Here is a 15,235-nt window from a genome sequence, read left to right as displayed (position 1 = left end):
ATGTGTGTGAGCCCCAGGCATTCTCTGCAACAGGCCATCTGCAGGTCCTCGCATGAGAAGTTGCAAAAAACCATCAAGAGTCCATACACCAAAAATAAGCCAAAAAGATAGTTACTGTATGCACAAAATCTGATCTGTAAAATCATCTGTAACGTGTACAGTTGACCATGAGCAAAACACCCAAACCTATACAGTTCGCTGTTGGGTAGAGGAACGGCATTCACTGGGCACAGAAATCAATGCAGGAGCGGAAAGGAGTAGCCCAACGCCGTGTGCACAAACTTGTACTGTTACCTCCGAAACTTAGGGAATCTGTATTCTTCGAATCAAGATTTTTAATGATCACCACAAAATCTGTTTCAGCAGATATTGAGGTATTTGCACAAATTAAATTGTATAGCCGTAGCTTGCATGACCAATTGCTAAAGACTCACGTTCCCGACCTTCAAATCGTCAATGATTTAAGATACAGCAGTGACCAGCAACCACCCTTCACTCTAAAATACACAATCATAAGAATTCCGATTTGCTGCTAAACAGCAGAGAAAATCAAAATGAAGACTTAAAAATCGTTGGCCCTCTTTCGTAGCTCATTCAATTCCCTTTCAATCTCCGAGTCCTTGAAAGGATAGGGAGTTTTGCTGCTACTTGAAACTGCTTGGGACCGGCCTTCCGGCAGCTCTCCTTTTCTCTGTACACCGTCAGCCAATCATTGTTAGTCTGCAGTGACCACAAAGGCACCACGTATTGCAGGTTTGTTTCTTTTAATGAAACTGAAGGATCATTAACAATAAATCACTAGAAATCAAAACGGCTAAACTTTGCCGAGAACCTGAATAAAGTATTCATGAAGAACTCCTAACGAGAATCAGTTTTACATCAAGAACACACGTTCGGACTATAAAGAAAGCAAAAATAACCTTCGATGAACCCAGCACGTCTTGCTTTAAGGATGCCAAGTCGTCATCTACAGAATCACTTTCTAAAAGAGCGAACTGCAAACAAAATCACACAACCTCTTGTTAGAGAAGAAAACTCTATTTTTTAAAACCTGAAGGGTAAGGGAAAAATCGATACAACCATTTCGATGTCCTGTGAAAGCAGACACTAATTCATATTCATCCACGAAAGAGAAAAGAGCTACAAATTAAAAATTAAAAAAACTAAATACGAGCGATTAAACGATGTATAGATGGATACTCACCTTGGCAGCCAAATCATCAGTACTGAGTTGATTGAGCGCCTCCGATTCTGCCTCTAATGCAGTAACTGCATCCCAAGTACCCCATTAGTAGCTGAAAACTTTGCGTGACAATTTCCTTTACACTCTCTTACAGCTACTGTGTTCAACACAATCAGTTAATTACGTTGGTCCTAAGCTCACCTATCTCTCACATCAATGAATTAAATATGAATCGTTTCACAGTAACTCACACAACATCTACCTTTTTCTTCCATCTTCTCAAATGCCGCAAGAGCACCGCTAGTATTGATATTTCCCAACATCTCATTAACCTTCTGGGAAGTCCTGCATATCCAGATCCCTCTTCTTAGTAATCGTAACGCAAGCATTGGGAGGTTATGGCCATCTCCCGCACTAGGAGCTACGTGTGTGTGATTCAAAGCAAGGTATTGATATGCAGCACGTTGCAACATGTTACCGGAGATAGAGACAATGACACCTACTTGGCAGATTGTGCTCGTGCTTTCAAAGTGTCCTTCTTCGACTTAGCCTCTGAGATCTTGCTTTCTAGCAGCTGCGCCTCAACAACCCTACCAATTAATAACTTAAACATCTTACTACTCAACAACCACTGCCAAGAATAAACATCAAGCAAAAGAGATACTGCGATCAAATAGATTGTAGACTGGTAAAAAAAAAAAAAAAAAAAAAAGTGCATAAAATAGCAACTAAAGCAGTTGTCACATTCACATCAATAAGATGTATGGTACCCGAGTGTTCGATATCAGCTTATCCACGACACCCTTCTGCTGATCCAGCTGACTTTTCAATGCCTTGGCACTTTCCTATGCGAAGATTCCAAAACAAAAAATGATCAGTAATCATACTGGAAATGCCACCAATGAACCTCACGCTCATTCTTACGCTCATGAGAACATTTAATAATCGTAGTCTTGCAAAATTTCAACTGCTAGTCCACAAATCGTGACTCTTCCATCAAATTAGCAGCATGAAGCAAGCACCGAAAAAGGATAAAATTCTTATACCTCATAATCCTTACGGCGTTTAAGAGCCTCCCTAGCTAAGTCCTCATCACCTTTTTCAAGTGCTAATTTCGCTCTCCTATACCAATCATCTGCAGCTGTTTGAGCTGCTTTATACTTATTCTCCAACTGCTTTTGGGAAGCTAGCACCTTCACAAAACAAGAGCAATGCGATTGTCTCTTGTCATTCTTAATGAACTACTTCAGGATTGTCTCACAATCAAGAACACATGGAGAAACAATTTTAGCATTTCAAATTCAAACTAAAACTTCAGTTTGATATATATATATATATATATATATATATATATATATATATATATATTACCAACATTCACAATCATATCCCTCTGCACTATTATCTCCAAAAAAGTTCGAAAAAACAAGAACCTGTGCCGATGCCTGACGCATTTTTATCAGGTCTTCATTCATTTCCAACACAGTCTGATCCAGTAACTTTTCAGGGTCTTCAGCTGAGCTCACTATAGCATTTGCGTAGGACTGCACTCATTACACACCCCCGATGTTCAACTTTCAACTTTGAACTAACAAACTATATTGAGTAGCAACAACCTTGTCCTCTCTACCAAACCCCAATGTGTGAAATTCACTGATGCCAATACCAAAAAGAAGATTCGTGTACATAAATTAACGGGGACATAACTCAACAGATAACCATGCACTAGTACCACTGTGACAAACTTTGAGAAAGTTCCTCAACGTTCACTCTGCATTGACCCATAAGCCCACGACCTAGAGAATGGACTAATAACAAATCGTACAAAACGTAAGCTACATCCCTAGATGAAGCAGAGATTCATACCCTCACAATTCTGACCACACGCTCAAAAATATTCGCTTGAGCACAAAGGGCACCACCGCGTTTCCTTTGCTTAATTGAGTCCTCCACCGCAAGCGCGAGCACACAGGCTCCCACTGTCGCCAACCCCGATCCCAACATAGTTTAGTACAACAATTGTTAATAACAAAAGGCAAACCAAGGACACAAATGCCACGTCAACATTGTCAAGCTGAGTAACACGTAATTCCAGAAGTTTAAAGTCCATGCCATAGCTCTTAAAAGATTACCACCGCGAACAGCAGGAGAGAAGATATTTTTAGGCCAGGTTCAAACGACGAAACGAATAGTAACCCTAATGCAGAATGTTGTCAGATATTCTAAAAAGTCACAACCCAGCCAAACATGGGGCATCCAAACAATTACAAGACAGTTTCTAGACACAGTAGAAGCAGAACGATTCCTGTTTTTCATTGTAAGTTTTTAAATTGTTGCTGATTTCATTTCAATTGAATTTAGGAAAACAGAGGCTGACTTCAAAGCTTCACTTCGTGTCAAGCGCCATTCACCTGTCTCTGGTATTATTCCTAAAACATTCAAAAAAGAGAGAAATCGACGGTAAAATAGTATGACTGTATGAAACTGTATGAGGCAAACTACTAGATGTTGCTGAACACACATGGATCAAAATAAGAACGACGGCGTTCCAAGAGTAAGGAATATGTTAAATTTCGAATCCATGGCCATACCTCCACCATCCCAGAAGCTGGAATGGGTGGTCCGCGAGACAAAGGAGCTCCTGAGGACAAGGGCCTTGGGAGACCTGGCACGAGTACTGCTGTTGGATGACACAGACGCAGAGCAACTGAGGCAAAACGGAGAAGAGAAAGAAGCTCCAGGGCACAGTGCCCTCTTGCTGGCCACCAATTCCAAACCGGGTCCCACGAGTCCCAGCGCCACACCCGCCATGGCCACCTCTACGCAACGATTATCCAAACCTCCAAACTATCTGCCAAATTGCGCACCTCCTTTTACCTCCAAATCGTCCAATTACCAGGATTTCAAACCCAGACCTGCAAACACTTCCACCGCCGTCTCAGCGACAAACTGCAGCTGAGGTGAAAGAACAACCAAACGCCACCCCAACACTCCCACGAAACCAACCTCAGAAATCGGTTGCACTCACGCACACGTCGGAGGGACAGACAATGTTCCAAAAACCTGTCAATCAGAACCAGGTAACTAGACCCTTAACTCCCACATCAAACATTCGAAGGCTTAACAATCAGCTTTCAGTGAGAGCGATCATCGGAACCACCAACATGCCGTGCAACCCAAGAAAAACCAACCACCGTCGTCGTGAAAAAAAGCAACCGAATTCATTCAAGGAAATTCGTAACCTCAGCGATGGCTATTTCTGTCCATCTCGTTGCACAACAACAAAAAAAAACATACACCGACGCCCATCCTCGACCTCACAAACCAAACGCCACCGCAACACTAACAGAATCCGGCACCGTTCGAAATTTCCAGCAGCCCATCAGTGGAAACATTTCACCTGGGCGTTCGAGAGGTGGGCACGCAATGAGAATGCGGGATTGCATAGTGGGTGTGTGAGGGAATCTGGGAATTGCGAGGGAACACGAGAGAAAGAGATGGGCCTGGGCAGCGCGATCAGCGAAATCTGCAACAGACATGGCGATGCCGCCGAGTGGCTTCCCTACTCGTCGCCAGCCCCCGCTTCGCTGAAATCTTATTAATTAGATGAATGAGTGGGTTTATGGATGAACTTGTTTCGTCCACTGTGCTGGAGGATTCATGGATGAGAATATGGCGGATGAATGTGTGATGGAGCCATGGCCTCTGTCGCCACGTGGCCCACGGTTCGACGTTAAGTTCACGCATGAATTCTTTGGCTTCGAGTTTACATCCCCCAATAAAAATAAAGCTTTAACAGATTTTTTTTTTTTTTTTTTTTTTTTTTTTGGTGTGTGTTTCCATATTGGGTTTTAAATAAAAATATTACATTGTGAAAAAATGGCTGTAAATATTCTTATTATGTATTTTGAAAGCATTAAACATAAAAGCACGAGTTTCAAAAAAATTACAAGTGTCCATTCTCGTTGGTTTGCAAATTTTGATCACTTATAAGCATTATTTTTGGATTCAATATTGTTTGATGAATCCTTTGAAAATGCAATGCAAATCTAACAACACTGGATGCTTTTTACATGAACATTTGAAATAAGCAATATATTTTATTTTGGTGCTGCAATAAATTTTGTGATAATGTATTACTTAACTTCATCATTTACATCTCTTGTTTGCATCGTTTTTTCTATTCCGATTTTTTAAAACAAAAGTATAAATACATTGTAAAAATGTATGAAAAGAAAAAGAAAAAGAAAAATTATCGAACTATTTTTTTTAAATCATGTATTTATTAAGTTTTTACTATGAAAGAACAAAATAATGTGAATAATTGCTATTTTCACACTTTTTTAAACACGCTGTACTTCGACTTAACATTGTTAATACTGTAACACGTAAATGCAAAAATATTTCATGTAAAACATCTTAGCAAAAAAACACTGTGATTCTACAAAATAAAATAGACCAAGCTTATTAGGTCACTACAATATCACAATATCAACTTTAGTGTAGAATGACCTTAAAACACCACAGTACAACAAGTTACATCTATCAACACTAAAATCAATATTAAAAAGGTTGGTGAATAAAATCCACACTAAAAAAAAAAAAAAAAAAAAAATCAATCAATCAATCATGCTTCATGAAACTTTCACAATGGACCAGTATGCAAGGCTTCCTTGCTCTAAACAAACAATCAAAAGTAAATATATATATACACGTACATACACATCCACATGTGTATATCATAGAAACAAAACATATTCTTCCAGTGTCATTGTGGGTAGTTTTTCTCCATCGAAATGCTTCAAGTTTACATCCCCCAATAAAAATAAAAATAAACCCACAATGCTTCAACATGGACATCAATTAGAGGAATTGATTTTTCACAGAATTAGTTCACCATCCCAAGCGGCAGCACAGTGTGCGATGAGCCAGCAGTGCACAGTCGTAGCAACATGAAACATGAAAGGAACAGGAAATAGAATAAAACTAAAAGAGACGAAGAAGAAGACGAAGGGCAAGAAGAGTAAGCTCAACAATCTGGCCTGATGTGAGTTTGTTTGTTTCACGAGAGGTTATGTGCCATTGCATCATCGAAGCTCGCCACAAGACCCTGTTTTTTCCTCACTGCTTCCATCAGCACTAGCGCAAATCCATTACCCAGTTGTGCATATTCCTGTCTTCTACGTGATAATCCAACGTTTGCTATAATACAACATTCGCAAGGTCGAGGGGGATCCATCCAGAGGCCGAATCCTCGTCGTCGTTGTTGCTGAAGTTGTTGTAGTCTTCTTCTTCTTTGCGGCAAATGGACCACTAACACACTCGGTCGGAGAATTCAATGAAAACCAGGTCTCGCATGGTGTTGGAATAGTAAATAGAGGGTGGGGATGATTGAGGTTAGTCAGAAGAGGGGAACGCATCTTTGACAGCAGAGGCGGCCGTGAGGTAGTTGAGAGTATTGCGCAGGGTTTCCTTCTCTCGTTTCAAGCGGACGGCGGTGTCTTCGAGCTCTAGGAGAGCTTGTTGCTCAGCAGGGGCGCCTTCGAAGGTGCTGCCAACCCAGAAGGAGAAGGGAGTCGGGAACAAGGATTTGCGCAAATCTTCGGGGACGTCCTTGTCCGGTTTGCCACTGACTCGGTTGGAAAGACGGATGACGTCTTTCATGTAGGTCTCCACTTCGGCAGCCAAGACTTCCACGTCCTCGGCCTCTCCCGATGGGCGGTCCTCGAGCCACTCGACCTCGGCCACCAGGTAGGGTTTAGTACGGACCATGTTGACGACTCGGAAACGCTCCTGGCCTTTGCAGATCATGAAGAAGCGGTCGTCGACAAGACGTTCGTGCTTGACAATCTCGCCCACGCAGCCCACTGCCGCCACTCCCACAGACTTGTCGGCAAAGACGATGCCGAATCTTAGGTCTGTTTGCAGGAGCGTGTGCATCATGATCCGGTACCGGAACTCAAAAATCTGAAGCGGGACAATTGCACCTGATGACATAAAATAGTCACATAAAATTAAAAATATAACATCAGTGATCCCACTATGCTACCAGCAACACAGAAAATTGTCCAAATATTTACATGTTGCAAGAAATGAGGGAAAGATGGACTGTACCTGGGAAGAGAACAAGTGGAAGGGGGAATATTGGAAGTTCGATAGGCTTTTCGGTAAGTATCTCTTCGCCACCTGCGGAGCATCTCACAGCTCCACACCGTTGCTTGGTAAGCTTTTGTGTTTTTTGAGAAGGGGCGGAAAGTCTTATAGTTCGATATGAACTCGGGGATACCAGTGATGACACTAATTGCCGTCCGAGACTTCTAGAAGTGCAATGGGACTCAATGTACGAGGATGAGCAAGTAGCAACGCACGAAGTCGGGGGAGGTCTTTGATTGCTCGTAGTCGTACAGTTGTGGAGTGCTGTGTAATGTGAGAGCTGCGTCGTCGTTGTCGTCGACACCATAGCGCACACTGAGACCTGCAGTCAAGGAAACAAACGCAAGTCAGGAATCTGTGGGTATTTGCAACGGGACTCTAAAATATCGACACTTTCATGTAAACCCATTGAAGTGAACTCCGGTAGCGCATAAAGACCTAGAACTTCCCGATGTATACCGTGACCTGAGCCATTGTGACAAGGATATAGATACAAATGGCTGAGAAAGTACACAATTCTGAACACTTTGCGAAGGACAGCGAGACCCGAATTAGTATTTGGTTCACACTCAAAACCTAAAGCTGCCAACACACATTTCCAAGTCTTAAGCTACCGGATCGACTTTGAGTTTCGTTTACTTGGCGTTGCGTCCACGGATTCCATGGATTAGAAAAGAACTCTCAGAGAGGGAACATAGAGTACGTCCCCAGAGTTTACAGAGTTTATCACAGATGCTGTCACAGCTCAATCTTATACTGGACTTGCAAAATTTTAAGTCGACAATGCGAATCACAGCAATCGCATCACTCGTAATTTTGGTGACATGTAACACACATCCCAATCTCCGAGTATGAGCCCTCAAAAATAGGAAAAGGGAGTGAAAAGAGACCGGATGCCGATACAAAGCCGGCATCGGAGAATGACCTGGCCCCTACTAATCAGACTGTGCGCTGGCTTCGAAGCGATGTCACGAGTTGAAATACATAAGGATAGATAGCGCTGAGCGTATTGCAGAAGGACGGAAATTAGCACGGACGCTGTTATTGGCCAATCATTGATCTCACTGTACGTTTAAAATGAAACAAACCTAGTCATGCAAGACTTAGAGGGTCGGAGAAATGGGCAAAGTTGATGTGCAAATTGAGTAGCGAACTTGCAGCTAAATTACGAATTATCCGCCCTCCACCCCCCTGAAAAACAAATTCGACAACTCATGCAGCAATGAGGTCCCGCTGCATATGCACATTTGCGTACGACTTAGGAACGTTACCATGGTAGGCAAAGTATGCGCAGCAGCTGGTAGAGCACTGAGCGTAGCTTGCAACAGAGCGCAACCGACCTACTTTTCCCCTGCCCTGCTACCACCACCCGCAGAACGATTTCAAAGTCCTGTAATCCACAATCCACACAATTCACAAATGCAGATCCTTCAGCAAGAGGCCCATTTCCCTCTCACCTTACCTCCTGCTGCACAAAGCATAACAGTCCCAGAAGCTGCCCACCCACCCACCCACCCAAAAAAAAAAAAAAAAAAAAAAAAAAACACACACACACACACGCAAGAACACGCAAGAATTACAGTTCACCTGGTCCTCAGCAGAAAACACCCCTCCTCCTGCTCCTGCTCCTGCTCCTCGTGGCTGCAAAGCGTCCAATCAACCCAAGAACGAGGCACCGTTGAAGCAAACAATGTAAAGCGCGAGGTTCGATTCAACTCAAGGGGGCTATGTCAGGGCCACCTCGACGACAAGGTGCGGAGAGCATGCGGTGATAGAGGTGGCGCAGAGAAGAAGAGCAATGCGGTGGGAATGAGTGTGGAAGGAGGAGCTTGCATTGTGGGACACAGAAATCCGGCGAGATTTGCAATTCGGGGGACGAGAGGAAAAGAAGAGGGGCAGTGAGTGAGTGAGTGAAAAAGCGGGGGTGAACGGAGAGCCAGATTATTATTATGGGGTGGGAGCCTCGACGTGGGGGCTCCCACTCCCTTTGTGGGCTTTGTGTGGAGTTCGGCTGACCTACGTGCTCGTGGCCCATGGCTTCATTGTCACCCCTCTTCATTCCTCCGATGAAGATGATGAAGACGAAGTAGAAGAAGCAGAAGGCGACGACTGGATGAGTTTGTGGGAAGAGAATGTATGCATGTGGAAGGTTCTCTTTTTAGATATATATATATATATACACACACATATATACATATATATATATATGGATGCACATTTTAAGTATGTGTGAATGTGTGTGTGAAGGAATTGTTGATGGATTTCATATGGGTGACTTTTGGAAAGTGTTGCGATGGTGAAATATCTATGCTCTTGCGGGAATGTGTTGAGGAATTCGATTCAGGGGATTGTGATGAAGAGGTGAAACGACGACACACACAGTTTTGTTTCTTGCACAGCATTGAGTGTGGGGGTCATGTAAATGAACATTAATCCAAAATGTGAGGATGAATGTTCAAGTGCAACTAAATCATGAATTTAGGTGATGTCACATGAACGAGGTTTTTATGTCTATTCTTCAATAAGTTTTAAATGTTGTTAACTATAACAAAATTTGAATTCAATAGTGTTATTATCTGTAGCTATCAAAAAAAAAAAAAAAATGCTTGTTTATATATGAAAAATTAAATACGTGAAGTCAAAATAGTGGCACAGTTTGCATAGAGCTGTGGATTGGTATTGGAAAATTGAAACATGATACTTTGGCTGCTCTGTAACAGGCGAGTACTACTACATGCAGACAACAACAACAACCATTTGTTAGCAAAAACTTTAAAATTAATGGAAATGAGAATTTTATAGTATTTCACAATTTTAATATATATTTTAAAAATAAAGATGGTGAGTTTATAAGAATCCGTGTATATAAAATTATAAATAAATAAATAAATAACTAATCATTCACTTAAACAATCTAGTCAACATAAAGGAGATCACAAGCAAGTAGTTATTTGAAGATGAAAGCAAAAGTATCTGGCCCATAAGAAGGGATATCGTACCAAAATATTTGCCTACTTATCCTACTGGGGGACACTCAGCCAAAATACTTTCCACGTCAGATCTGAGATGGCCAAATCGTGACCCTCCGTTCACCAACGGCACCGATGCATCGCAGCTGAAGAGGCCAGGAATGCTGAGCTCCATCACTGCGGAGACTTGCCGAGGGTTTTAGTTAAGCTATGGCGACTGCTCCTGGAGCTGCAACCCACGGCACTTGGTCGCGTGAGGTGAGTATGCTCGAATCGAATGTTTGGTTGCAGGGTTTTAGTGGCGGATTTCGTAAGGGAAATTGAATTCTAGGTCAATTGGTGCCTGATGCGGTAGTTTCGGGGGTTTTCGGGGTGGCGTTTGCTTGTTTTGACAGCACGTATCCTCCGTGGCGATTGCCGTGTTTGGTGACAACCTCGGCTGTAGAAGCGCCTCGCCTCTGCCTCGTCGGAGTATTGCTGCTGTGAGGTCGAGTGCATTGTTTACTCGATGCACACATGGATTCGATGTCTTGTGTGCCGACAGGACTGCCAGTGATCCTGTGGAGAGTTTCAATGTCGCCGGGTGCGAAGCGGATTCAGGTGGGAAGAAGATTCAATTGGACCAGAACGTGAATCAGAACAAGGTACCGTGAGAATGTCGAGTTGAATGTTTTCAAAATTTGCATTTCAGAAATGAAAATTTTGAGACTGTCTTGAACTGTATCCGCATATTTCTGCATAATCGCCCTGTCTATGTCCCTATTCCTCCTCAGGTTTCTCATTTTTTGTTTCCTTTTTTCCTACACATAGCAGGGCACTGATTTTTCTAGCGAGGATGTAGTCAGAGGTGGTGTCAGATGGGCCATTATAAAGGAGAGTGCGCTGTATCGCCTGGCTGGAATTTTTTTTGGCAGCGCCTTACTAGTTGCGAGCCTTGGTTTAGGTTTGCCAAGGCATGCCCTTGCCCGAATTGCATCTCTGTCACCAGCTGAGTCGTCATCAACATTAATTAATGAGGAGGATACAGAAATAGATATGACTGAAAAAAACATAGACAATGCTCTAGATGACAGTGAATTTGAATCTGCCAGTGCACCTGCACAATCTATGGAAGAGGAGGTAGATCCCGCAGAGCTTGTGCTATTAAGCTTCTTGAAGAGGCACCCGGAGGATATTAAAGCACTTGAGGGGCTGATGTATATACGTTTACGAAAGGGATCTGTTGCCAAGGCACTTGAGATCGTGGACGATTTACTTGCATTACGCCCAGATCATGCCCCCTGGCAGCTCGTTAGGGCGCAGGCCCTTGAATTTCTTGGTGACCTGAAAGCAGCTCGGCACGCTTTTGAGAAAGTTCTCGAGAAAGACCCTCTCTCAGCACGAGCTCTGCAGGCGAGAAATAATTGCCTAGTTTACTACAATCGTTTCGTCATATCTATTTTGTTTTGTGTTTCTTTGTCCGTGAATTAACCCGAGTATAACCTGAATTTCACCCGACATAATTTGGGGAGTTTCAGTGGAGGTTAGTAGCTTCAAGTCGTTCTTCTTTTTTTAATTCTTAACCTCCATTTCCCTGCTCTTGCGTTTATGAACTGGACAGGGCTTGGCAACCGTGATGTCTAAGGCGGGTGAAGGCGAAGAAATGCTGGAGATGTTGCGAAGGGCAGTGCAGACTGCAACGCAGACAGGAAAGACAAGGGAGTGTAAAAACCTACGCATGGTGCTAGGACAAATGTACACAGTTCAGGTAAGTTCTTTACATTCTCAAAGTATGGTAAGAAACGATATTTAACGAGAAGATTCGCAATGGGTCCAAGACTGATATACTACGCAATATATTCTGGTTATCAGTGTCGCTTCGTGATCATTCTCAAGTGCAGATTGTCTAGCGAAGCCTTTACTGCCGTATTCTTTGTCTTTGTGCTGAGTTGAATTTTATGGTCTTGTTGGTTATCAGGGAAATTTTCAAGAGGCGCTTGAACTGTACAAAGAATTAGAGAAGGAAGATCCAAAAGACTTTCGACCCTATTTATGTCAGGTACAGGCTCACCCTTCTTTTTTTCGTGCTTGAAAGCAGCATGAAAACAACCCTCAGATATATGTTTTCGCAAAGTGAAAGTAGTCAAGACCAAATATTGAAGTACTTGTAAGGATCTTAAGTTGGATCTTATCATGTATACCAAGGTTTGGAATTGTTATGTTTCCTTGCGTTGGATGGAGTGTGTGATCATTCCTTTCAATCATCATTTCTGTCTAATCGTGTAACAAACAATGTTTGACACAGGGCGTTATTTATAGCCTTCTGGAAGATAAAGTAAAAGCAGATACGGCATTTCTTAAGTACCGCAGGCGGTGCCCGAAGACCTTCCCTGAGCGGGGGTACCTCGACGATCTCATGATCGGTGCCAAGACCGAGGCCCGCAAAGCCCTAATAGTGGAAAAGTTGAAACCACCCAAGGGAAAGAAACAACCAAAGCCCTTACGACAGCCAATCATAGAGACTGGGGTCACGCAAAACCCCATGTCAGAGGAATTAGAATTAGACCAGGACTGAAATCTCGCTCAATTCTGATAGGATTCAGGAAGGTATGCAGCAGTAGAGCTTCAGTTGTAGTGCACAGTGGGCAAACGTTGCTCTGAATGTAGTACATATTTGGATTTCAGCAGCCATGCAAGCTTGTACTGTTGCAAGCAAGAAGCCGCATGAAATTCCAATCAGCAAAGTTCTAAACTTCCGTCGAACACATTTGCCTACCATCGTTGCGCAATGAATTCTATCATCATCCCTACATGCTTTTCCAAATCTAATTGTTTAACAAATTTTTGTTAAAAAATTGTTTCGCTGGAACTTTTGGAGGAGGAATTTGTGATTAGATTGCTGAGTCTGTGGCACGTAAGTATTTTGGGACGTATTCGGATGAATGATTTATCGTTCGCTATCGAAAATCAGGTGATGGTACCATTCGTTCTTGTTTTCCCGCTCTTGTTCCCGCTCTTATTCCCGCTCCCGCCCTTCATCATCGTCTTTTCCCATCGTCAAACTTCGTCGACGTTCGACATTTGCGAAGTATTCTGCGTGAGTGTTTTTCGCCGTGAGCTGTTTTAGGTCTTCTGTTGAGTGACAGGCCTTTGTGTGACGCTTGCGTTGAGCTCCATCTCATCTTGTTCGATAGAGAATCGTGGTAGATATTGTGGTTTCAAGCGAGAGGGTTAGGTTGTCCAGAAACTGAGAACGTCTGGTCGGAAAAGTGTTGGGGGGTTGTTCAGAGAGGGTGTATTAACCATGGCTGACATATCGAATCCTCGGCCGATGGTGAATTCGAAGTTGTTGAAGAATTACATGGGAAGGAGAGTGACGACAGTGGTGAAAGTCGCGAGGACGGAGGGAGGAAATGTGGTAGGAGAGTTGCCTGATGGTGCTCCGATCACGGTCAAGCAAGCGCCGCAGCACGTCGCTGCTCAATCGCAGTTCATGGAGGTGATTGGAGTCGTCGAAGGTGACCGCTCCTTGCGAGCTGAGACTTGTACAAGCTTTGGTGATAATTTTGGTAAGACGGGAGCTAAAACCCTTTCCATTCACTGATCTAATGCTGTTGCTGATAGATTGTTGCAGTGAGTGTAATCTGCTGAAGTAGAATTGGTTTTACAGAAATATTAACTGCTTGCGTAGCACGTTTTTCTTGGGCCAGGACAAGACTATGGTGTTTTGTTTCAAAATATTGAAGTCAACTGTATGAATTGGCCTCTTAATGATCCAGAGTGGCATCTAGAGGCTTGCCAGTGCAATGAAGATGTGGTATTAGGCATTTGCATCGATATTGGAGGCATCATGATTGTTGCATCTAAATATTTTTATTGCTAAAGCATAAATCCAGAACGAACTGCTATGAAAAGGGCGGAATGAAAATGTGAGAATACTTGTTAACTACACCAATCTAACATAGTTGGATGATATAAGTGCAGCTCAGCGCTGCTCATGGTGTGCCTCCTTGATTGTATTCTTGGCTTAGTAGTGTTCAGCGTCGAATGACTGCTCTAGATACTGAGTTATGTTCTGTGCTCGAAGGTGCAAGTCGTGAGCATTGTGGGCTAGAAGAATGGGTGAAGAATGTTTGTTTAGATGGTATATCTATTCTTAATTTTTGTCCTGAAAGGCTGCGAATTGTGTGCAGATATGTCTACATACAACGACCTGTGTCAACTCGCTAACATAGAGAACCGTGAGTGCTTCGTGTAGGCGCCACTCTTGCCTAGAAGTATTCGTGCCTTACACAACTTATCGCTCGGGTGGATGACGAAAGAGAAAAACAATAGACTTCCTTGTGGTTTTTGCAACTTCATGGATTCAGGAGCTCACGAAATGCAAGGCCTTGTTTTGAAAATCTGTGGAGGCATCACAGAACGAACAGCTACGGATTAGTTTGGTTTACAATGTACTTTTTTCTAAAGTTGGATTTATTTTCAGGAAACGGTGATTTCCTAAGTGGATCTGGCATGCATTTGGATATGATCTATGTGCTTGTAAATTTCGAGTTGCTTGCATTTTAAGAGGAAGGGATATGTCTCTTTATGTTGGATTCATTCATATCCCTTATTAGTTCCACTCTTGATGGAGGTGTGGGTGTTCTTTATATTTATGAAGAGAAAGCAATCAAGCAAATGTGCACAAAACAAAGAAGTTATTGTTTTCAAGTGCACTTATGCTGTTGATCCAAATAGCAAATATATGTTTGATGCAAGATGTTTTTTATATCTTTTGTGGATAGATATGTAGATCATGTCTTTATATTTATCTTTGTAAGTCTAATATGTTAGCACAATACTTTAAATTTAATTTTAAGTATACTTCAATGGAAGCAACATTTGGAGTTTTCAAAACAATTTTTATTTTTGTACCAATCTTTTATTGTATCAACTTTTTTAAATCATT

General features: G+C 42.5%; 4 protein-coding genes across 11 annotated transcripts; 2 read left to right on the top strand and 2 right to left on the bottom strand.

Moving 5' to 3' along the window:
• Positions 1–317: 317 nt before the first annotated feature.
• On the bottom strand, positions 318–4,707 carry LOC112278312 (membrane-associated protein VIPP1, chloroplastic). Of its 5 annotated transcripts, none has more exons than XM_090248240.1 (11): positions 4,190–4,707; positions 3,775–4,098; positions 3,050–3,162; positions 2,617–2,727; positions 2,230–2,376; positions 1,954–2,028; positions 1,687–1,757; positions 1,446–1,528; positions 1,205–1,269; positions 921–995; positions 318–691 (listed from the first exon to the last, which is right to left on the bottom strand). In XM_090248240.1, the coding sequence occupies exons 2-11, from the start codon at positions 3,992–3,994 to the stop codon at positions 563–565; spliced, it is 1,089 nt and encodes a 362-aa protein (XP_090104366.1). In that variant the 5' UTR covers positions 3,995–4,098; positions 4,190–4,707; the 3' UTR covers positions 318–562. The 5 variants fall into 5 exon arrangements, with proteins under 5 accessions (XP_090104366.1, XP_090104367.1, XP_090104368.1 ...); XM_090248241.1 differs by having other exon boundaries at positions 4,426–4,707; XM_090248242.1 differs by having other exon boundaries at positions 4,481–4,707.
• Positions 4,708–6,026: 1,319 nt separating this feature from the next.
• LOC112278324 (uncharacterized) lies at positions 6,027–9,256 on the bottom strand. 4 transcript variants are annotated; one of them, XM_024511640.3, is made up of 4 exons: positions 8,924–9,242; positions 8,608–8,726; positions 7,298–7,658; positions 6,027–7,170 (listed from the first exon to the last, which is right to left on the bottom strand). In XM_024511640.3, exons 2-4 carry the CDS (start codon positions 8,608–8,610, stop codon positions 6,581–6,583), a joined length of 954 nt encoding a protein of 317 aa, XP_024367408.1. In that variant the 5' UTR covers positions 8,611–8,726; positions 8,924–9,242; the 3' UTR covers positions 6,027–6,580. The 4 variants fall into 4 exon arrangements, with proteins under 4 accessions (XP_024367408.1, XP_024367416.1, XP_024367423.1 ...); XM_024511648.3 differs by having other exon boundaries at positions 8,608–8,692; positions 8,924–9,237; XM_024511655.3 differs by lacking the exon at positions 8,608–8,726 and having other exon boundaries at positions 8,924–9,256.
• A 1,225-nt stretch (positions 9,257–10,481) lies between these two features.
• Positions 10,482–13,047, top strand: LOC112278305 (uncharacterized). Its single transcript, XM_024511577.3, has 6 exons — positions 10,482–10,563; positions 10,701–10,949; positions 11,119–11,697; positions 11,906–12,052; positions 12,263–12,343; positions 12,590–13,047. The coding sequence occupies exons 1-6, from the start codon at positions 10,516–10,518 to the stop codon at positions 12,857–12,859; spliced, it is 1,374 nt and encodes a 457-aa protein (XP_024367345.1). The 5' UTR covers positions 10,482–10,515; the 3' UTR covers positions 12,860–13,047.
• Positions 13,048–13,339: 292 nt separating this feature from the next.
• LOC112278338 (replication protein A 14 kDa subunit) lies at positions 13,340–14,793 on the top strand. Its single transcript, XM_024511677.3, has 2 exons — positions 13,340–13,853; positions 14,478–14,793. Exons 1-2 carry the CDS (start codon positions 13,589–13,591, stop codon positions 14,540–14,542), a joined length of 330 nt encoding a protein of 109 aa, XP_024367445.1. The 5' UTR covers positions 13,340–13,588; the 3' UTR covers positions 14,543–14,793.
• Positions 14,794–15,235: the final 442 nt, after the last annotated feature.

This window comes from Physcomitrium patens, chromosome 2 (genome assembly GCF_059467195.1).
Source record: "Physcomitrium patens ecotype Gransden chromosome 2, ASM5946719v1, whole genome shotgun sequence".
NCBI lineage: Eukaryota > Viridiplantae > Streptophyta > Bryopsida > Funariales > Funariaceae > Physcomitrium > Physcomitrium patens.
This window is presented reverse-complemented; position numbering and strand designations above follow the sequence as displayed.